General features: G+C 28.7%; 1 protein-coding gene across 2 annotated transcripts in view; it reads left to right on the plus strand.

Moving 5' to 3' along the window:
* The first annotated feature begins 962 nt into the window (after window positions 1-962).
* LOC107436441 (uncharacterized) overlaps window positions 963-16,605 on the plus strand; it is a 24,092-nt gene continuing 8,449 nt past the window's right edge. For both annotated transcript variants that reach the window (XM_016048172.3, XM_043053121.2), the window contains exons 1-3: window positions 963-1,079; window positions 1,925-1,967; window positions 11,151-11,339. In XM_016048172.3, the coding sequence (XP_015903658.1) occupies window positions 1,035-1,079; window positions 1,925-1,967; window positions 11,151-11,339 (277 nt within the window). In that variant the 5' untranslated portion in view covers window positions 963-1,034. The remainder of the gene's footprint in view (window positions 1,080-1,924; window positions 1,968-11,150; window positions 11,340-16,605) is intronic.

The raw sequence follows: 16,605 nt of genomic DNA on the forward strand, positions 1-16,605 counted from the left end.
TTCATTGTAAATAGTTTCATATGAAATTCAATATAAGCTAATTATAATTTAATAAAGTTATTCAAAAAAAGTAGAAATTTCCTATTATTGTATACCTGACAGGGGAACTTACCATTTCAGTTTAACCATTTTCAGTTAACCGCCCTCTTTGCAGAGTAAAAATCGTTTGAAGAGCACCGAAAGATATTTTTTTTAAATATTTTTATTTTAATACTTTTGATAAGATATACTCCATTTATTTCATTAATTTATTGAAGGTTCTCATTAAAAACGAATTATTTTTAACATATTTTATGAAGACAGCTCATTCATAAAAATGCTTGCACAAAAGTATGTTCAACATATCGCAATACAATTAAATAATCAATTAAAAAATTGTCATTTTAAGAATTACTTTACAGTTTAGAAATATTCTTCCTGAAAAGCTGTTTAATTCTAAATTGAGTCAATATTAAGAAAGACCCACTAATTATATTGTGCCTGATGAATCCACCCTACCGTAAAATTACATCAATGATAATTTTAATGAAATTCTAAATCAAATTTTGAATTGCAATGGTATTTTTTTACTTTATTTTAAGGGTATTTTCATATGTTTTAGAGGTATGGGCATTTTTATGGGCAGTTTTAAGTATTTTTTTTTATGTCATTAATATCTGTGCACTAATTATTGATCTATTTGACATTTGAATTACTTATATGTGGTGATGGACAAAACTCCCTTCAATCTAAAATACTTAAATATTAATGCATTACAATTACAGCCACTAACAAAAGCATTTTCTTTAAATTTTACGCTGAGGTTGGAAGCTATGTATTTACGCTGATAGATGAAATATTATTATTTATTAACAAGTGAAAATATCTGAAAAAATGTTGATAATTGTGACATATTAGCACTACAACTTCCGCTGTAATAGAAGGAGATGATAAGCATTATAATGATTACCCTTATTGTATATTTTCAGGTTCTTAGTGAGAAAGTCAAACTTTCCAAATTAACGTAAAGTAATATACAATTAAAAAAAATAAAAATGCCTGCAAAAAGTGACTCAAATCAGCGAAAACTAAAACCCCAGGTAAGTGTTTTCAATAAATTTTTCATAAATCTGTACATATAAATGTGCTTTTAAAAGAATACTTTTTGCAATAATTTTATCTAAGCTCTTTGTATTAAAACTACGTGGCTAATTTTTGTAAAATTTTACAGAATATATTTTAATTTTCAGCAGAATATTATTCTATATCAATTAAAACTTCTTCCGATATCTGATGTTTTTAATTTGGTTAATGCTAATATGTAACTTAGCAAAACATTTTGTAAGAGTAATAGATAATTCAAGTTTATTTCATGAATAATGAATTGGTATTAAACTTAAACTATGCACATAAACATAAAGAAAACACTTGTTTATAATGCTTGTAGTTAGTCAAAGAATTCTTAAAAATGATGGGATATTAAGTTTTAGATATGATAAATGAATGAATGAGTATATATATANAAAAATGGGTAGACTCGCCCCGGTTTACGGTATATATATATATATATACACCAAAAAACATCAATGTTATTATCGTTTTGAAAAAGATTAAACGTCCACAGTATAATTTATAATAATGGTTAATTCAGAACCAGCAAGGAAATTCCATTTTTTTAAAGACCCAAACGGTTCAATTGAAAATTTTGAGCGATAGTTAGGATCCTGGGCAACATTTTTATTTTCATTTACAGTCGTAATTTTAGGAAGATGGAACAAACGGCTTTAGAATTACAAGATAGACAAGCAGATACATGCACAAACTCTTTATTTTATAGATAACTATAAATAAATGAAGTAAGCAAGAGCGCATTTTTAAGAAAAAGAAAAAAAGATTTCATTATTAACCAGTTCTGTTTGTAAATTATGTTTTCATTCCTTTATAGAAGATGCCAAGAGATTTGAGACCGAAAGATACATTAGGATTGGGTAAGTTAAGACGTTTTCTCTTACTTAATTTTTAAATTAGATATCTCAAAAAATGACAAATGATTTGAAAAAGACCAATTAAACGTAAAATAAAATATGTATAAATGCACGATCTGCTGTGTTCTGCTATGGAAACAGGCTTTTTCACTGAGAAACCTACTAACAAAGCTCATCACTACTGACTAAAAAACTATAATGTTTTCTCGTGCGTGCCAGACAATCCAACCGAAATAATTGCACTGTGTTCTGATAATTTTGTTCTCAAACAGCAGCAATCAACAGTTTGAGAACCTTTTTTATTAATTTTTCCAACTTTGCGAACTAAACTTCTTTTTACACATTAAGCACAACTAACCATGCATTTCTATATCCTTCAATTTTTTTCTCTAGAATTTTGTTGAGATATTTTAAATAATTTTTACGTTAATTAAAATACAAAAATTTTCTCATTAACGAAGATAATTAGCCAGTCTATTTACTAGCAGCTTGAAAGTGATACCAAAAAAATTGGCACTTCAACACAATATTTTTTCCCTGTCTTTGTATCAGGATGCATTTTTTGTTCGTGCATATTCGGTACTGTAGTTGGGCACATACCTTACCAATTGGCTAAAGTCGATATAATAATTTGAAGATTTAGCTGTATATAAAGGGGGTTCAAAATATCAATTTTAAGCACCAAATATAATTTTGTGCACTTTAATGTCTACAATACAAAATGTTACAATACAAAAGTTCTGAACAATACTTGCGTATTAGTCGAGCTGCATAGAATAAAAATGACTATCATTGTTAGCACTTTACATGAAAACGATTTCAAGACGTTGAAGTATTTTAAACTCCATTTCTAAAAAATATAATGGGTAAGAAAAGGATTAATTCAAATGATCTAGAATATTCTAGAATATTATTCCGATATTCTTTTATTTTACGCTGAATCGAGTGACAAATATTTCAGAAGCTATTTAGGTTTTATGTATAAAATATAAAGCTATTTAATTCTACCTATTACGTTTAAAACAATGCTATCTAGGTTTTTTTTTCTATCTATCTATCTATCTTCTATCTATCTATATATATATATATATATATATATATTAACTTTATTAAATTTGTTGTGTTACAAAAATAACGGCATCTTCAATGATCCGTTTTAAGCATAAACAAATTAAAATTATTATTCATACAGAACGATAATTACACCAGAACGTTTTTTCTTCATGTAGCTCTAAAATTTTGGAATTAAATCATGGTGGTAGCAGTGTGATAAGCGTTGATTTCCATAACAGACAAGTTTGTACCTGTCAATCAGAAACAATTTTAAAATTAAATAAGTAATTAATAATACAATTTAGAAATTATTCCTTAAAAATATTAACTTCATCATCATCATTATTAAAAAAGGCAATTGTTGAAGAAAAAATCTTGAAGATTGGGATTTTAGTTCTGAAAGAAAGAAAAAAAAGAAAATTAAAAGTTGGTTTTAAACTCAGTTCTCATCAAAACAAACATGTTATTATCGTCCCATAGTATTTGATTCATTTGTATAAAATTCTGCTTAAAATATTTCATTCATTGAAATTTTTCGCTTAACTTCGGAGTGATCATGAAAAAAAAAATCCAAGGCAAATGATTTGTTCATTTTAGTTTTTAAATAAACTATTAGTGGTCTCCATTTATTACTCGTTAGCGCTCACAAACCCCCAACGATTTCTACGAAGCCACGGTGGGCTCAAAAATTAAAGCACTCTCCTCTCAAAAAGGTGAATGAATTCAGTTCCCAACGTTGGCTGGTTGGTACGAATTATGTTCCCTGATCACACCGACCACAGTGCTAAAGTAACGAATCATTGGTAAATATTTCGTTTTTATTGGAATAATCTCGAGGTTTTGCTCCTTTCGTAGCCAAAATGTGGGTTAGTTCCATCAAAAAAACTTTAAGAATTCTACGTTGTTTCAATGCTAGATCCAGAAGTTCCTATGTCGCCTTGATCTAGCTCAAGGAACTATTTGAACAATTGATCACATGAAAACTATTTGATATAGTTTTTATAGGGTAATCACACAATGAAAATTATCGGCATTGAAACCTGTCCGTCAATCGTAAGCGTAATCGTGTCCGTAAGTGCAAACTTCCATAAAAGATTTTTCGAAAATGCTCGTGTAATATAATATAGGAATGGAAGTTGCCCGAAATATCAGCAACTGCTTCTCTGATCTGAAATTTTTTTCTATAATTAAGAGCTGCTCATACTTAAATTAATCAAATCGTTTGCATTTTATGACGATGAAATTATGATGGAGAAAATTATTGTACAAAATATTTCCTTGATAAAGTAAAACAGGGTTGAAGTGTAAAAATAAAATTTAATTTTAAATTCGAGTATTAAAAATTCTTTCCTACGACAAGATGGCAAACTCAATGCAGTTGTTGTACTACACCAGCAATCTGCACATCATTTTAGTGGTGGTTAAGTACAGCAAATTATTTTCTAGTTATTTTTTTCTTTTATTTATTCATTCGAAACCAGTAAAATTAAAAACATTTATAATTTGTAAAATTGAAACTTTGATTACTTTTGATAGAAATAATTTTATTTTTATATAGATAATGATTTCTTCAGAAGAGAAACTTCACATTAATATAGTCACCAAAAACTCGTTAAACTTTGTTGCGTTTGTTCTAATAAATAAAATATAAAATAGAGATTTCATTTCTTTATTATAAAATTTTAATATTTCTTTTTAACTTCTATTTCTGTTGATTGTCAAATGCGTTCGATTATTTGGAAAATTTCTTTATTTGTGTAGTAATTATTTAATTCTCCCCTAAAAATTCATGTAATTTTTGAAGAGCTCAGAAATTTAAAAACTCTAAGACCGTGCGGTTCTAAAACAGATATTTACCTTGCCTGTTACAAAGTTCCCCATTTTACGGCAATTATTTACAAGTTCAAAACGAGGTAGAAATATAATATATAAAAAGTAATTTTTGAAAGTACAAATTCCACAACCCCAGCTTCCCTATATTCCATAATCCTTCTCTTTTTTTATTTTATAATCTGTTTCTATATTCAATCCCTCTTTGTTTTGGTGTATTATGATTTTAATATTTTGTCTATTACTATATTGAAAGTTGGCATGCATTTAACATATGGATATTTTACTTTTCTAGAATGGGAATAAGCATGTAAGTTTACCTTGTGAACTTTTTAATGTAGTTTTATTTTCAATAGAGTAAAAATTGTCGTAGAAATACAATTTATGTTTTATAAAACAAATGAATTTCAATCCAATCATAAAAATTATAAAACTAATTATACCTTTCATATTTGTGTAGTGTGTAGAATATTCCTAAAACTGTAATTAAAATATCTGTCTGATTTGTTTTTTGCTTGGAGAGATACCTGCATTTTTATCCGATTTTAAATTAATAGTATTTAATCTCTGTTATTATAATATTAACGTTTTGGTAACGTTTAATCTTCATAGTGATTTTTTTTCTTCTATTTAAGCTATTTTGTAGATCCCTGTCATTTCTATCTAATGAAGAAGAGAAAGAGATATGCTACTGTTTCATGCTTTCAATTAAAAAAATAAGAATGTTAATTTATTATGTCTAAATGTTACATTTAAAACTAAATGGTATATTGTATTGATTATTTTTATTGATTCTTGTGTTACTCTAGGGTTATTCTTATTGTGTCATTCTTGTGTAATTTAAAATACAAAACACAATTAAAGCCAATAGCAAAAATAATAGGGAAGATAAAAAGAGTTTTCTTAATAAAATATTCTTTTTCTCTAATTGAAATTCAATTTGCATATTGTATATCATAATAAATTTGTCCTGAAGGAAGTCATGTAATTTTTAATTACATTTTAATGTTTCAATAATGAATGTTTTCAATTTTACAGTATTAAACTGTAATTATGACATTTATGCCATCAAAATCAATCTCCTTGCATTTGAAAAATAATATTTTGCTTTAAAAAAATAGCATTTCCTGAAGGTGATGTATTGATAGTAGTTTCAGTTAATGTAAACTCAACAGAAATATAACTTAAATTGCATTTTATGACAATTATAGGACAAAAATATTACGTGACAATTATATGACATAGAATTTAAGACATTGTTATGATACGCGTACTACTCATGCATTAATTTTTTAAAACAAAATTGAAAAAAAATCTGAATTGATTTAATACATCTAATAGTTTAGATTACAATCTTTTGATAGTATGTCAAAAATTTTATATTTTACGCATGAAAGCAATAAGCATTGGAAGCAATACTTCATTTATGTAGAGAACAGTTGCATAAATTGGTATAGGTCAAAAAGTGTACTTAGTACTCACGAAACCTGCTAAACTATTAAATCAGGCAACTTGGTTCTATTCTCATTCGATTTAGTGTAAATACATGAAATCAAGAAAGAACATCTCACAATTTATGCACTCTTCGGCCAATCTAAGTTTTTGTTCATTTTTCTTTCGCAGGAGAAAAGTCGAATCGCTTGTTACAAGTTTTATTTATTTATTTTTATAGCTCCGAATCTCACTGTTTAATATTGCCATTTCCAGTAAAAATAAATTAATTGGTTTTTAAAAACAGAAATATAGTATTTATACTATTGATTTGAAAATTTTCCCATTCATGTGGTAATGGTTTAATGAAAATTCTGGTTTTCAAGTTATAGTCTTTATTACAATAAATTTAGTAGATTCAACCTAATAAATGGTAATAACTGGATAAAACTAAAAATAATTAATAACTGGAAAGTAAATTTGACCCAATAACTGATTTTGTGCCATGCTGAGGTATGATGATAAAATTAAGTATTTTTCCATATTTTAATAAATAAATAAATAATCCCAAGAAACTGAATCGGTAATACATTACTCGATTAAAAACTTATCGTCAAGAATAAAAAAAAAAAGATGGGAAAAGCGATCGAAATGTTTCGAAAGCTTAAAAACAGGCACCCATTCTCAAGAGAAGAATAAGAAAAAAACAAAAATGATTTGAAAAATAAAACGTTAAGTTTCCAAAAAGAATAAGGAAAAAATAAAAATAAGATGCAAAACTAGAAAAACCACAGTAACAGAGAGGGGCGAATCTGGTTAAAATGCATTTCCACGCGTAATGGTGAGATAGTGCGAAACTAATGTCGTTAACAAAAGAATCAGCATTCATATGAATAAAACAAGATTCCAGGGCCTCAAGGTGAGCCATCCGTAGTGGAAATAATTTTGGCGTTGTCGAAATTGAATTTATACATAATATTTCAACAATGTGCAACACATTGTTGGAATCGTGGGAATAAATCCAATTTCGACGAAGCTAAGTTTTAACTTTCCACCACAGGACTCTAAGCATAAGTGAAATCTGAATTAGTTTATCAATCTTTAAATCAATACACAATTTCAAAATAATGAAGTAAAATAAAATGTAAAGTTATATCAATAATAACCAAGATAGAGGTAATTAATTTTTCTAGGATATTTTCTATTTTAAAACAATATTAGGCTAATCTTGCTTGAACATATTATTTGTTAGTATTTTTATATAGTCCTTTTATAAAATCTAAATCATTAAATTGATTATAATGTAATAAGAAAACTGTTTCACAATCAACTTTTTCAATGAACTCTAATCACCATTTCATTTATTTAAAAAAATGAATTGGCGCTTAAGAAGAGAAAGAAAAAAAAAGAATTATTCTAAGAAATAGAGTTTATAAAATAAAAATATATCATTTGATTCTTGTAACGGTATTAATTAAAATGATTTTTTCCTTAAAAAAGAATATTATTTTACGTATTATTTTTAATAACTAAAAACGAGTGTTTTCGTATCGAAAGATGGCGGTACCAATTAAAATTATTCACTCTGCTTGACAATAGCAAGACTGAATAAGAACTTTTTACTTTCTTGAACTTTATTGTGAGCATATTTTATTTTCTTGAATACTTTTGATCCACACATGTTTTTTTTGAAATATTTCTTAACACAAACTCACTTTACTCTTAAGCAACTTCTACCTCCATATTTTTTTTTAAAATCCATGCATAAGGCTTTCAGTTGTTTTTGCAAGAAGCAGTTCAAAATTTCAAATATTCAATTAATGAACCAATATTTTATTATTAGAGTCATGTAAAATATTGTGCTATAATTAAATAGATAAATAAATTCAATGAAAATATACTTTCAGAGTAAAGAAATTGAAATAATTTATTAAACTTGAAACTTTTAAGAAAAGGAAATAATTTGTAGAGATATCTTTTATTGCTTGGCCCAGTTTAATAAGCATGATATACCAAGTATGTCTGATAACTACAATGGTTATCAAAGTTATTAAAAGCTCAAAGTTACCAAATACCTATATTTAATACAAAATTATGCTACTTAAAAATATTTTATTTTATAACCGTCGTTGAACAGCTGATCAAATTTTGGGTTTACGATGACAAATGTTCAACTACTTAGCATTGCAATTTTGAACCAAATCAAGAAGACAGGAGAGCTCCTGGATAAAGGATTGGAAGAAAATGGAGGACTTTTTGATTGAACTAACCCGCATTTGCATTACATGGAGAGGAAAACCACGAATACCTTTCATGGTTAGCCCAATGACAAGGGGACTCTAGCCCATGATCCGTCTATCACTGAGGATATTTTACGTCAGCACTGTATTCGGTGCAAGCCGGGTGCGGATTTCATGTTGACCAGCATGATGAAAAGGTGTGGTGTTTGGCACCTTGCGCGTGCGGTTAAAAGACTCATGCATCGATCTTGTCGGGTCCCAGGGACCGAATCCGTGTATATTGGTCTCCTTTGTAATTGCTGTGTTGCCATCTTTTTGTACCTTTATCTCTCAAATTTGAGACAAAGGTTGAAATTTGCACGCCATTACTGCAACTGAATATCCACTGAGGGACTACAGGTAACTTTTTCACCGATGTTCCATCAGACAGATAATCGTGAATCGTTGGAGCATATGGCTTGAAAGATCTGAAAACAAATACCATGTAAAATTTTTTTGAAGGGTTGAAACTGGAGGAAGGAGTATTATGGACTGGGAAATATTTTTGCACCACGGATTATCAGCCTTCGTAACCTGGCGCAGCTGGTCTGGAGTTGGTGTAACTCAACATCCCAGAACACCTTTAATCCCAGCAGCGTCTATCAACTTTGCGAAACATGGTTATTTTGGCTTATGACAGAAGGTCATATTAATGTGACTGAACTGTATCTATAAGTTTAACATTGTAGTGTGTCACATAATTGAGTCACGCTGTCATATAAAAGTTATGAATTGGAGAATTCAAAGATGTCAGGCCATGCCCAACGTGTTAATGTAATGTTTTAACATTTTTTGCAATGCTATCATACGTTTTTTTTGGTGCTTTTAGCGAATAAATCCGTTATAACCGAATAAACTTATAAACCGTTAATTTTACATAAGACCTTGGTTTATTTTTGTTTGATTCAGCTTGAAATTCAAATTAAAAATTATACAAGATTATCTGAGGCAATTGTGCTTAATTAAATCACCTGTTTTATTTTTATTCTTATCAGTAAATTCAAGCTAGTGATTAAAGTTCTTTTCAGAAGAAAAAATATGCATACTAAATCTAAGGAAAATTTAAAGAAAATGTATAAAAAAATGCCGCGAATTTATACTTGCATGCCTTCTCTTAATAGTTTTGCGATTCAAAAAATTCCCTTATTGCATTTTGAAAATATTATTACGCACTTTATTATTATTCAAATAAAGTTAAGAGTTATTTCACGGGAGGGAAAAAAGTTTCATTAGTTTTTTTACAAAAAAAAATTTTAATGTTTCGCTTGCATTCACATAAAATTACAAATTATTTTGGGTGTGGATAAATATCTGAATTTCTTTTTTTTGTGACAAATATATGAATTAGTTCCATCTTTAGCGTGAGCAAGCAAATCAGGGAATTTCTCTTCAGTAGTTTTAAAAAATAATAAAATATTTTGGAAACATTTACTTTTTTAAAAAAAATAATAAAAATTTTTAGTCATTAACAGAAGTTAAAAATGTAACATTTTTGTTCTTGAGCGAACATCAAAACCTGTTTTTGATTAGAGAAAATTCACTTTATTCAGATTGGCAGAATATTGAGTAATAACTAAAACTTTTGGAAAACAGTAGATATTTTTTTCTATTTTTTTTAATTAAACTTTTTGCCGGCCGGATGGCCGAGCGGATAGCGTGCCTGACTGCGGAGCCTGTGGCTGCGTGTTCGAATCCCGCTCTGGGCATGAATGTTTCTTTCTCTCTATCCGTGTTCTATGTCCTTTCTCCTTTGTGTGTAATTGTATGAATGTGACCCGCCCTATAAACGGGTTGTGGTAGTGTGACGTGGGTGACGCTGCTCCACCGCCGTGGCTTAGCCACAGGTGCCCACTGGGTAACGAAAAGAGAGTTAGCAGTTCTGGCACTTTCTGTGGCCAATGGACAATAGTTCCAAGTGCCCGCCATTAAAAAAAAAGTAATAATTAAATTTTTTTAATTTAAGAAACGACAAACTCGAGCAACCAAGAAGCGTATACTTGTAAGTTTGTAAAATAATAATAATAATTATAAATGGATGAAAAAAAACAAACATTGAAGATTAAATGAATAGAAAAAAAAATAATATCATTAGAAAATTACATGTTATTTGAAACGTGTCGATTCTTATTTCCTATTTATATATTTTTAAGCGAATGATGTGTATTAGTATTATACCATGTTATTGTACCCTATTTTATTTTAACAAAATCATTTACTAAGTGCTTCTGTCATTTTAATCATTATTAGCTCTAAAAATTCAATTTGAAATGATTTCAAAAATATACGTTAATAAATTAAACAAATGTATTAATGCATAAAAATCTTACGTTGGAGAGTATAAGTGCTGTCAAAATAAATAAAGAAGTATGTATGTACCTACAATTGTAATTTAATCGTTATTTCGCATTCACTTTTGAAAATTATTTCCGGAAACAGCAAAATTTGGTGGTTATACCTACATAAACTCTGAATAACGACAATGCCGTTATACAAATAAGAATATATATAAGAATAATAAGAATATATAAGTTAATAAGAATATATATTTTCCCCCAGAACATTATAGATTTTTCATTGTGTATTTTATTTTCAGGCCACGGAGCAGAAATAGTTGGCAAAGTCTCAACTTACTATGGCTTGGACCGCTGTTCAATACCTAATTCTAATAGCTGGGTGGCTGATAAGATTCTACTTTCGTCGATCGTGCCTCTGTGGTGCGGAATCCCAATTTCTCCTGCACAGATGGAAATAACACCATTTTCACACGGAGAAAAAAATCCTGGTAAAATTACTCTCTGGTAAATAAAACCAAAATACGCGGTATTTGTGAAGTCGGGTCGCCAAGTTACCATTTAAAATTTTTACAGTTCTCCTCTTTAAGGCGCACAACGTTGAAATTTCTTGTCTGACACAGCCACCTTGCACCTGATTGTCGGCACGGGTGATTTCGTCATGGTTTCCGTTTTAATTGTATTTTGCATCTCTAATTGACTTTTCAAAGAATAAGATAATGTTTGTAAATTTAAAATGGGCAAAAATAGGCCAGGTAAAATGAAATTGCTCACAAAAATAATCCTCAGAAAAAATACCGAGACATTCCCGCGATGAAAACATTCGCCACATCGGCCGAGAATCAGTAAGAACTAAATTTTTAAACCATTTTTTTCCCCTCTCTTAGCATTCCAATTTCAGAGTGCTTTGAGATGAGCTTCACCGGTCGCCAAAGATGCCGCTTCATGTCAAGTGTCTGGTAATTGTATTCTTCAACATGTACTCGCAGCCTCCGTCAGCGTGATAAATAATTATCCATCTAAAAGGGGTACAATCTTTAATTCAGTTTAATATCTACTGAATCCTGTGACATTCTTTTATATCCTGATGGACAACCTTTCGATGATCCGATGAACCATTCCGAAAAGGGTAAGTGGACTTGTTATTCTTCCGAATGTCTGTTGAGTCTTGAGACCACTGCTTTTATCTCTTGATGGATAATATTTCTGACAAAGCATTGACCAACTCCACTCCACCCAATGCGATGTCTCCTTCATAAATGAATGATGACCACCTCAAACATGATTAAACTTAATAAAGAGCTAGTTTATCAGAATTTTCATGGTTGAAAATTTTCCCGGATATTTTCTAGCGAAAGATATCTGGTTACTTTTCCTCGAATTTCAACAGGTTGTGTAAATATGCTATTTTTTTTAAAGATAATTTTGCCAAAATAAATGTAGACTTTCTTCTTTTACAATCTAATATTTTCCACAGCCATGGCCTAATTTATTCTAGTATGTATTGATGATTGTATGAATTTTGTATGTATGTAGGAAATTTTTTAAAATTGAGAAATCTATTAAATCATTTCACTAAAATGTTTCCTAATTAATATAATAATATCATTTATTTAACTATTTTTTAAATTGTAAATCATTGTAGTTAATAAATTTTATTTATGGCACAATATTTACACCATTCATTCAAATGATAATGCTCGGATCTTAAAATTATTGTTCTTATTACCACACATTTAATAAAGAAGATTTTACAAATACATAACTGAAAAGTAAATTTAGCAGGATAAATGATTTTCCAGGCTCTAAAATATCATAAATAAATTACCATATTTTACCACATTTATCATGTTTCATCATATAATATAAAACCATATTTTAATTTTACCAAAATCATTACCAAAGCGCTTCGATAAAAATTACCGATCTTTTTGCTGCTATCATAGAGCCAGGAACATGGTAAAATTTATCATTCTCTGGTAGTTTTGATTATACAGTCAACCCCGCTTAAAGGAATACCATCGGTTCCAGCCAAAGCTATGCTATTAAGCGGGTTATTCGATAAAAAGGGGAGTGCAATATTCAATCTTAAATTCTAAATTTTTGCAAAAATTTACTTTTTAATGGCATTTAATGCATAGTACAGCGTTTTGATTAAATTAACTCAGTTTCATGAACAATAATCAATTATAATTAAAACTGTCTGCTTTAGAATCATAAAATATAAATGTCATTTAAGGTTACATAAAGCTAGATCAATATTATTGAAAAGTATAACATAGGTACTACAATATTTATTGATCCCTTTCGAAAAAATCTATAATTGAAGACTGTGAATAGAAATGTATAATCCGTGAATAGAAATTTCTTGTGAATAGAAATCTATAATCCGTCTAATTCCTCAATTTATCAAAATTAGATTTTCCCTTTCAGTTTATATTAAGAGTTTCAAGACTTGCGTATTCCTTTCAAATACATTCAGAATTTATTATTTTATTCTTACTTATTTATATTTTTTTAATCTTCGAAACTAGAGAAATTCCAAATTAATGCGCTATTTTAGTTTGGAACTTTTTTAAATTTTCTGCTTCTAAGATCTATTGTTTTTCTGCTTCGATTAATTCAAATCATTCCTTTTTGAGCTCAATTTGCAACCAACTCAGATTTATTCACTAGATTAAGCAATGATTATTTTACTTAAGAGAAAAACACATTAGTGTGTTAGGTTTTGGAAACTTTTTCTTATCAAGGATAATAATGCTCCAGGCGGGCACCACAGGTCTTGACCACAAATCAAATATCTCTGTACGTTTTTTACCTTCTAAATGATGTTTGAAGTAATTTAAAGAAGGGTAAAAAACACTTCAATGTATAACTGGCAGTGAGATCTGATTAATTTCTCAACTTTACCACCTGTTTAGACCAACAAAGGAATAGGAAGCTCCTACTGAAGGGACCACCCATTTACTTAACTGAATAACGGAAATTCCATTTTTAGCTGCTGAAACATTTCTTAAAAAATAGACAATTTTTTATTTTTATTTTAGTACCTCCTCTTTATGCAATTAGGCGTAAGCAAAAAACTATCAGCATTCGCTTAAACGGGGAAGTTTAGTATTAGTTTCATATAAAATGATTTGGTTCCATTCGTATATTATTCGATTATCTGATATGCAATTAAGTGGGAAAGACTGTATTTCATTTCTTAGTGAAAGGCAATCGTCTAGGGTCCTGTGCCAAGGATATTCAAAAGAGATTCTATTCTTGAAAGTTATAAAATTTAGATATTTTAAATTTATTATTAAATTAAATTTATTATTAGATATTTTAAACTAAACCAGCGTTTCGACATGTTTGTAAGCAGTGATTTTTAGGAACAATATGCAACTTTCAAAAATTCAACTTCAAACGCTACTACTTAATTAACATTTGTGTTGACAAAAAGAATACGCTTCTGCAGTAATTTACAATGAGTATTTTTTCAATTTCTTTCTCTTTTTCGATATGTATATATGTATATTTNGAATAGCACATATTTTGCTTTTTTAAACACCATAATAAAATAAAAATTTAAAATATATATATACAGTCGTCCCCACTTAATCGCACATCGGATAATCGAATAGCCCGCTTATACGAATAAAAATTAATTGAACCAAATCATTTTATATAAAACTAATTTCCCCGTTTAAGCGAATATTGATTGTTTTTTGTCCCCGCTTAATTGCATATAGAGGAGGTACTGAAATAAAACAAAATTGTCTATTTTTAGGAAATGATTTACCAGCTAAAATTAAATTTCCGTTTTTCTGTTACGTAAATGAATGGTCCCTTCAATAGGAACTTCCTATTCCTTATTTGGTCTAAACAGGTGGTAAAGTTGAAAAATTAATCAGATCTCGCTGCCAGTTATACGTTGAAGTGTTTTTTTACCCTTCTTTAAATTACTTTACACATCATTTAAAAGGCAAAAGACGTACAGAGAGATTTGTTTTGTGGTCAAGACCTGTGTTGCCCGCCTGCTGCATTTTTAGCTTTGATAAGAAAAAGTTTCCAAAACCTAACACACTAGTGTGTCTTTCTCTTAAGTAAAATAATCATTGCTTAATCTAGAGAATAAATCTGAGTTGGTTGCAAATTGAGCTCAAAAAGGAATGATTTGAATTAATCGAAGCAAAAAAATAATAAACCTTGGAAGCAGCAAATTTAAAAAAATTCCAAAGTAAAATAGCGCATTAATTTGGAATTTCTCAAGTATCGAAGATTAAAAAAAATAAATAAGTAAAAACAAAATAATAAATTCGGAATGTATTTGAAAGGAATATGCAAGTCTTGAAAGTCTTAGTATAAACTGAAAGGGAAAATTTAATTTTGATAAATTGAGGAATTAGACGGATTATAAACACAGTCTTCAATTATAAATTTTTTCGAAAGGGATCAAATAATATTCTTGTACCTATGTTATACTTTTCATTAATATTGATTTAGTTTCATGTAACTTTAAATGGCATTTATATTTTATGATTTTAACGCAGACAGTTTTAATTATGATTGATTATTGATTATAATACTGAGTTTATTTAATCAAAACGCTATACTATGCATTAAATACCATTAAAAAGTAAATTTTTGCAAAAGTTTAGAATTTAAAATTGAATATTGCACTCCCCTTTTAATCGAATAACCCACTTAATAACATAGCTTTTGTTGAAATCGATGGTATTCCTTTAAGCTGGGTTGACTGTTTATGTAATTTATATGAGGAAGAAATTTTGTAATATGTATAAAACATATATTAATTTTAAATTTATTTTCTAAACTTCGAATTCCAATTCCTATTTTGAGTCTAAAATTTAAATTTATCTATGCTTGTTATCAAAAATACACGAAATCATCAATTGCTGCACACTGGTGGAATCTTGGACATAAATTAAATTTTGACAATGCCAAATTTATTTCCATCCACCTGTCACATCAGCTCATCTTGATGCCATGAAATCTTGTCTTATTCATATGAATGCTGATTCCCTTGTTAACGATTTTAGCTCCTCAATACCTATCCATAGCCCATGGAAATGCATTTTATCCTAATTTTCTCTCTTGGCCACTGCGGTTTTTCAATCTTTTCTATCTCGGCTACAGTGGCTCCTTTAGTTTTATATCTCACATTTTTTTTTCTCCATTTTACCTCTTGGCAACTGAACATTTTGGATTCCAAATCACTTTTGTTTGGTATCATTTACGTTCGTCAAGTGCTGAAAATGGTTGCCTGTTTTTGAGTACTATATATATATATATATATGTATATATATATATATATAATAACTAAATAAATACAAGAAAACACTAAGAAAGTTAAGAAAAACAATAAGTATCATTTATTGCGCTTAAGCTGCAAGTAAACAGCACTCATTAGATAAGTTCAAAATGAAGAATAAAACAAAGAAAAATTATAGACATATGAAAAAAAGGGGGGTGGGAAATAATAAGTAAAAAAATAACAAACAACATTTTATTTAAAAAAAAAAATGAAATGTTAGTTAAGAAACCGGGAAAAAAGCCGGAAAAAAAAGATATAATCTTTTCTTCAGCCCACACGATTATATCCGCAAAACAGAGTGCTTTCTGATATTGTATCAATAAAGCCAAAGCAAAATATATTAATACAATAGTGTGAGGAGCACTCAAAAAAATTTTTTTATAAAATAACTACATAAAAATAGATCATAAAAAGTAAAAATAACATGTAAAAACAGA

This window comes from Parasteatoda tepidariorum, chromosome 1 (assembly GCF_043381705.1).
Source record: "Parasteatoda tepidariorum isolate YZ-2023 chromosome 1, CAS_Ptep_4.0, whole genome shotgun sequence".
NCBI classification, from domain to species: Eukaryota; Metazoa; Arthropoda; class Arachnida; order Araneae; family Theridiidae; genus Parasteatoda; species Parasteatoda tepidariorum.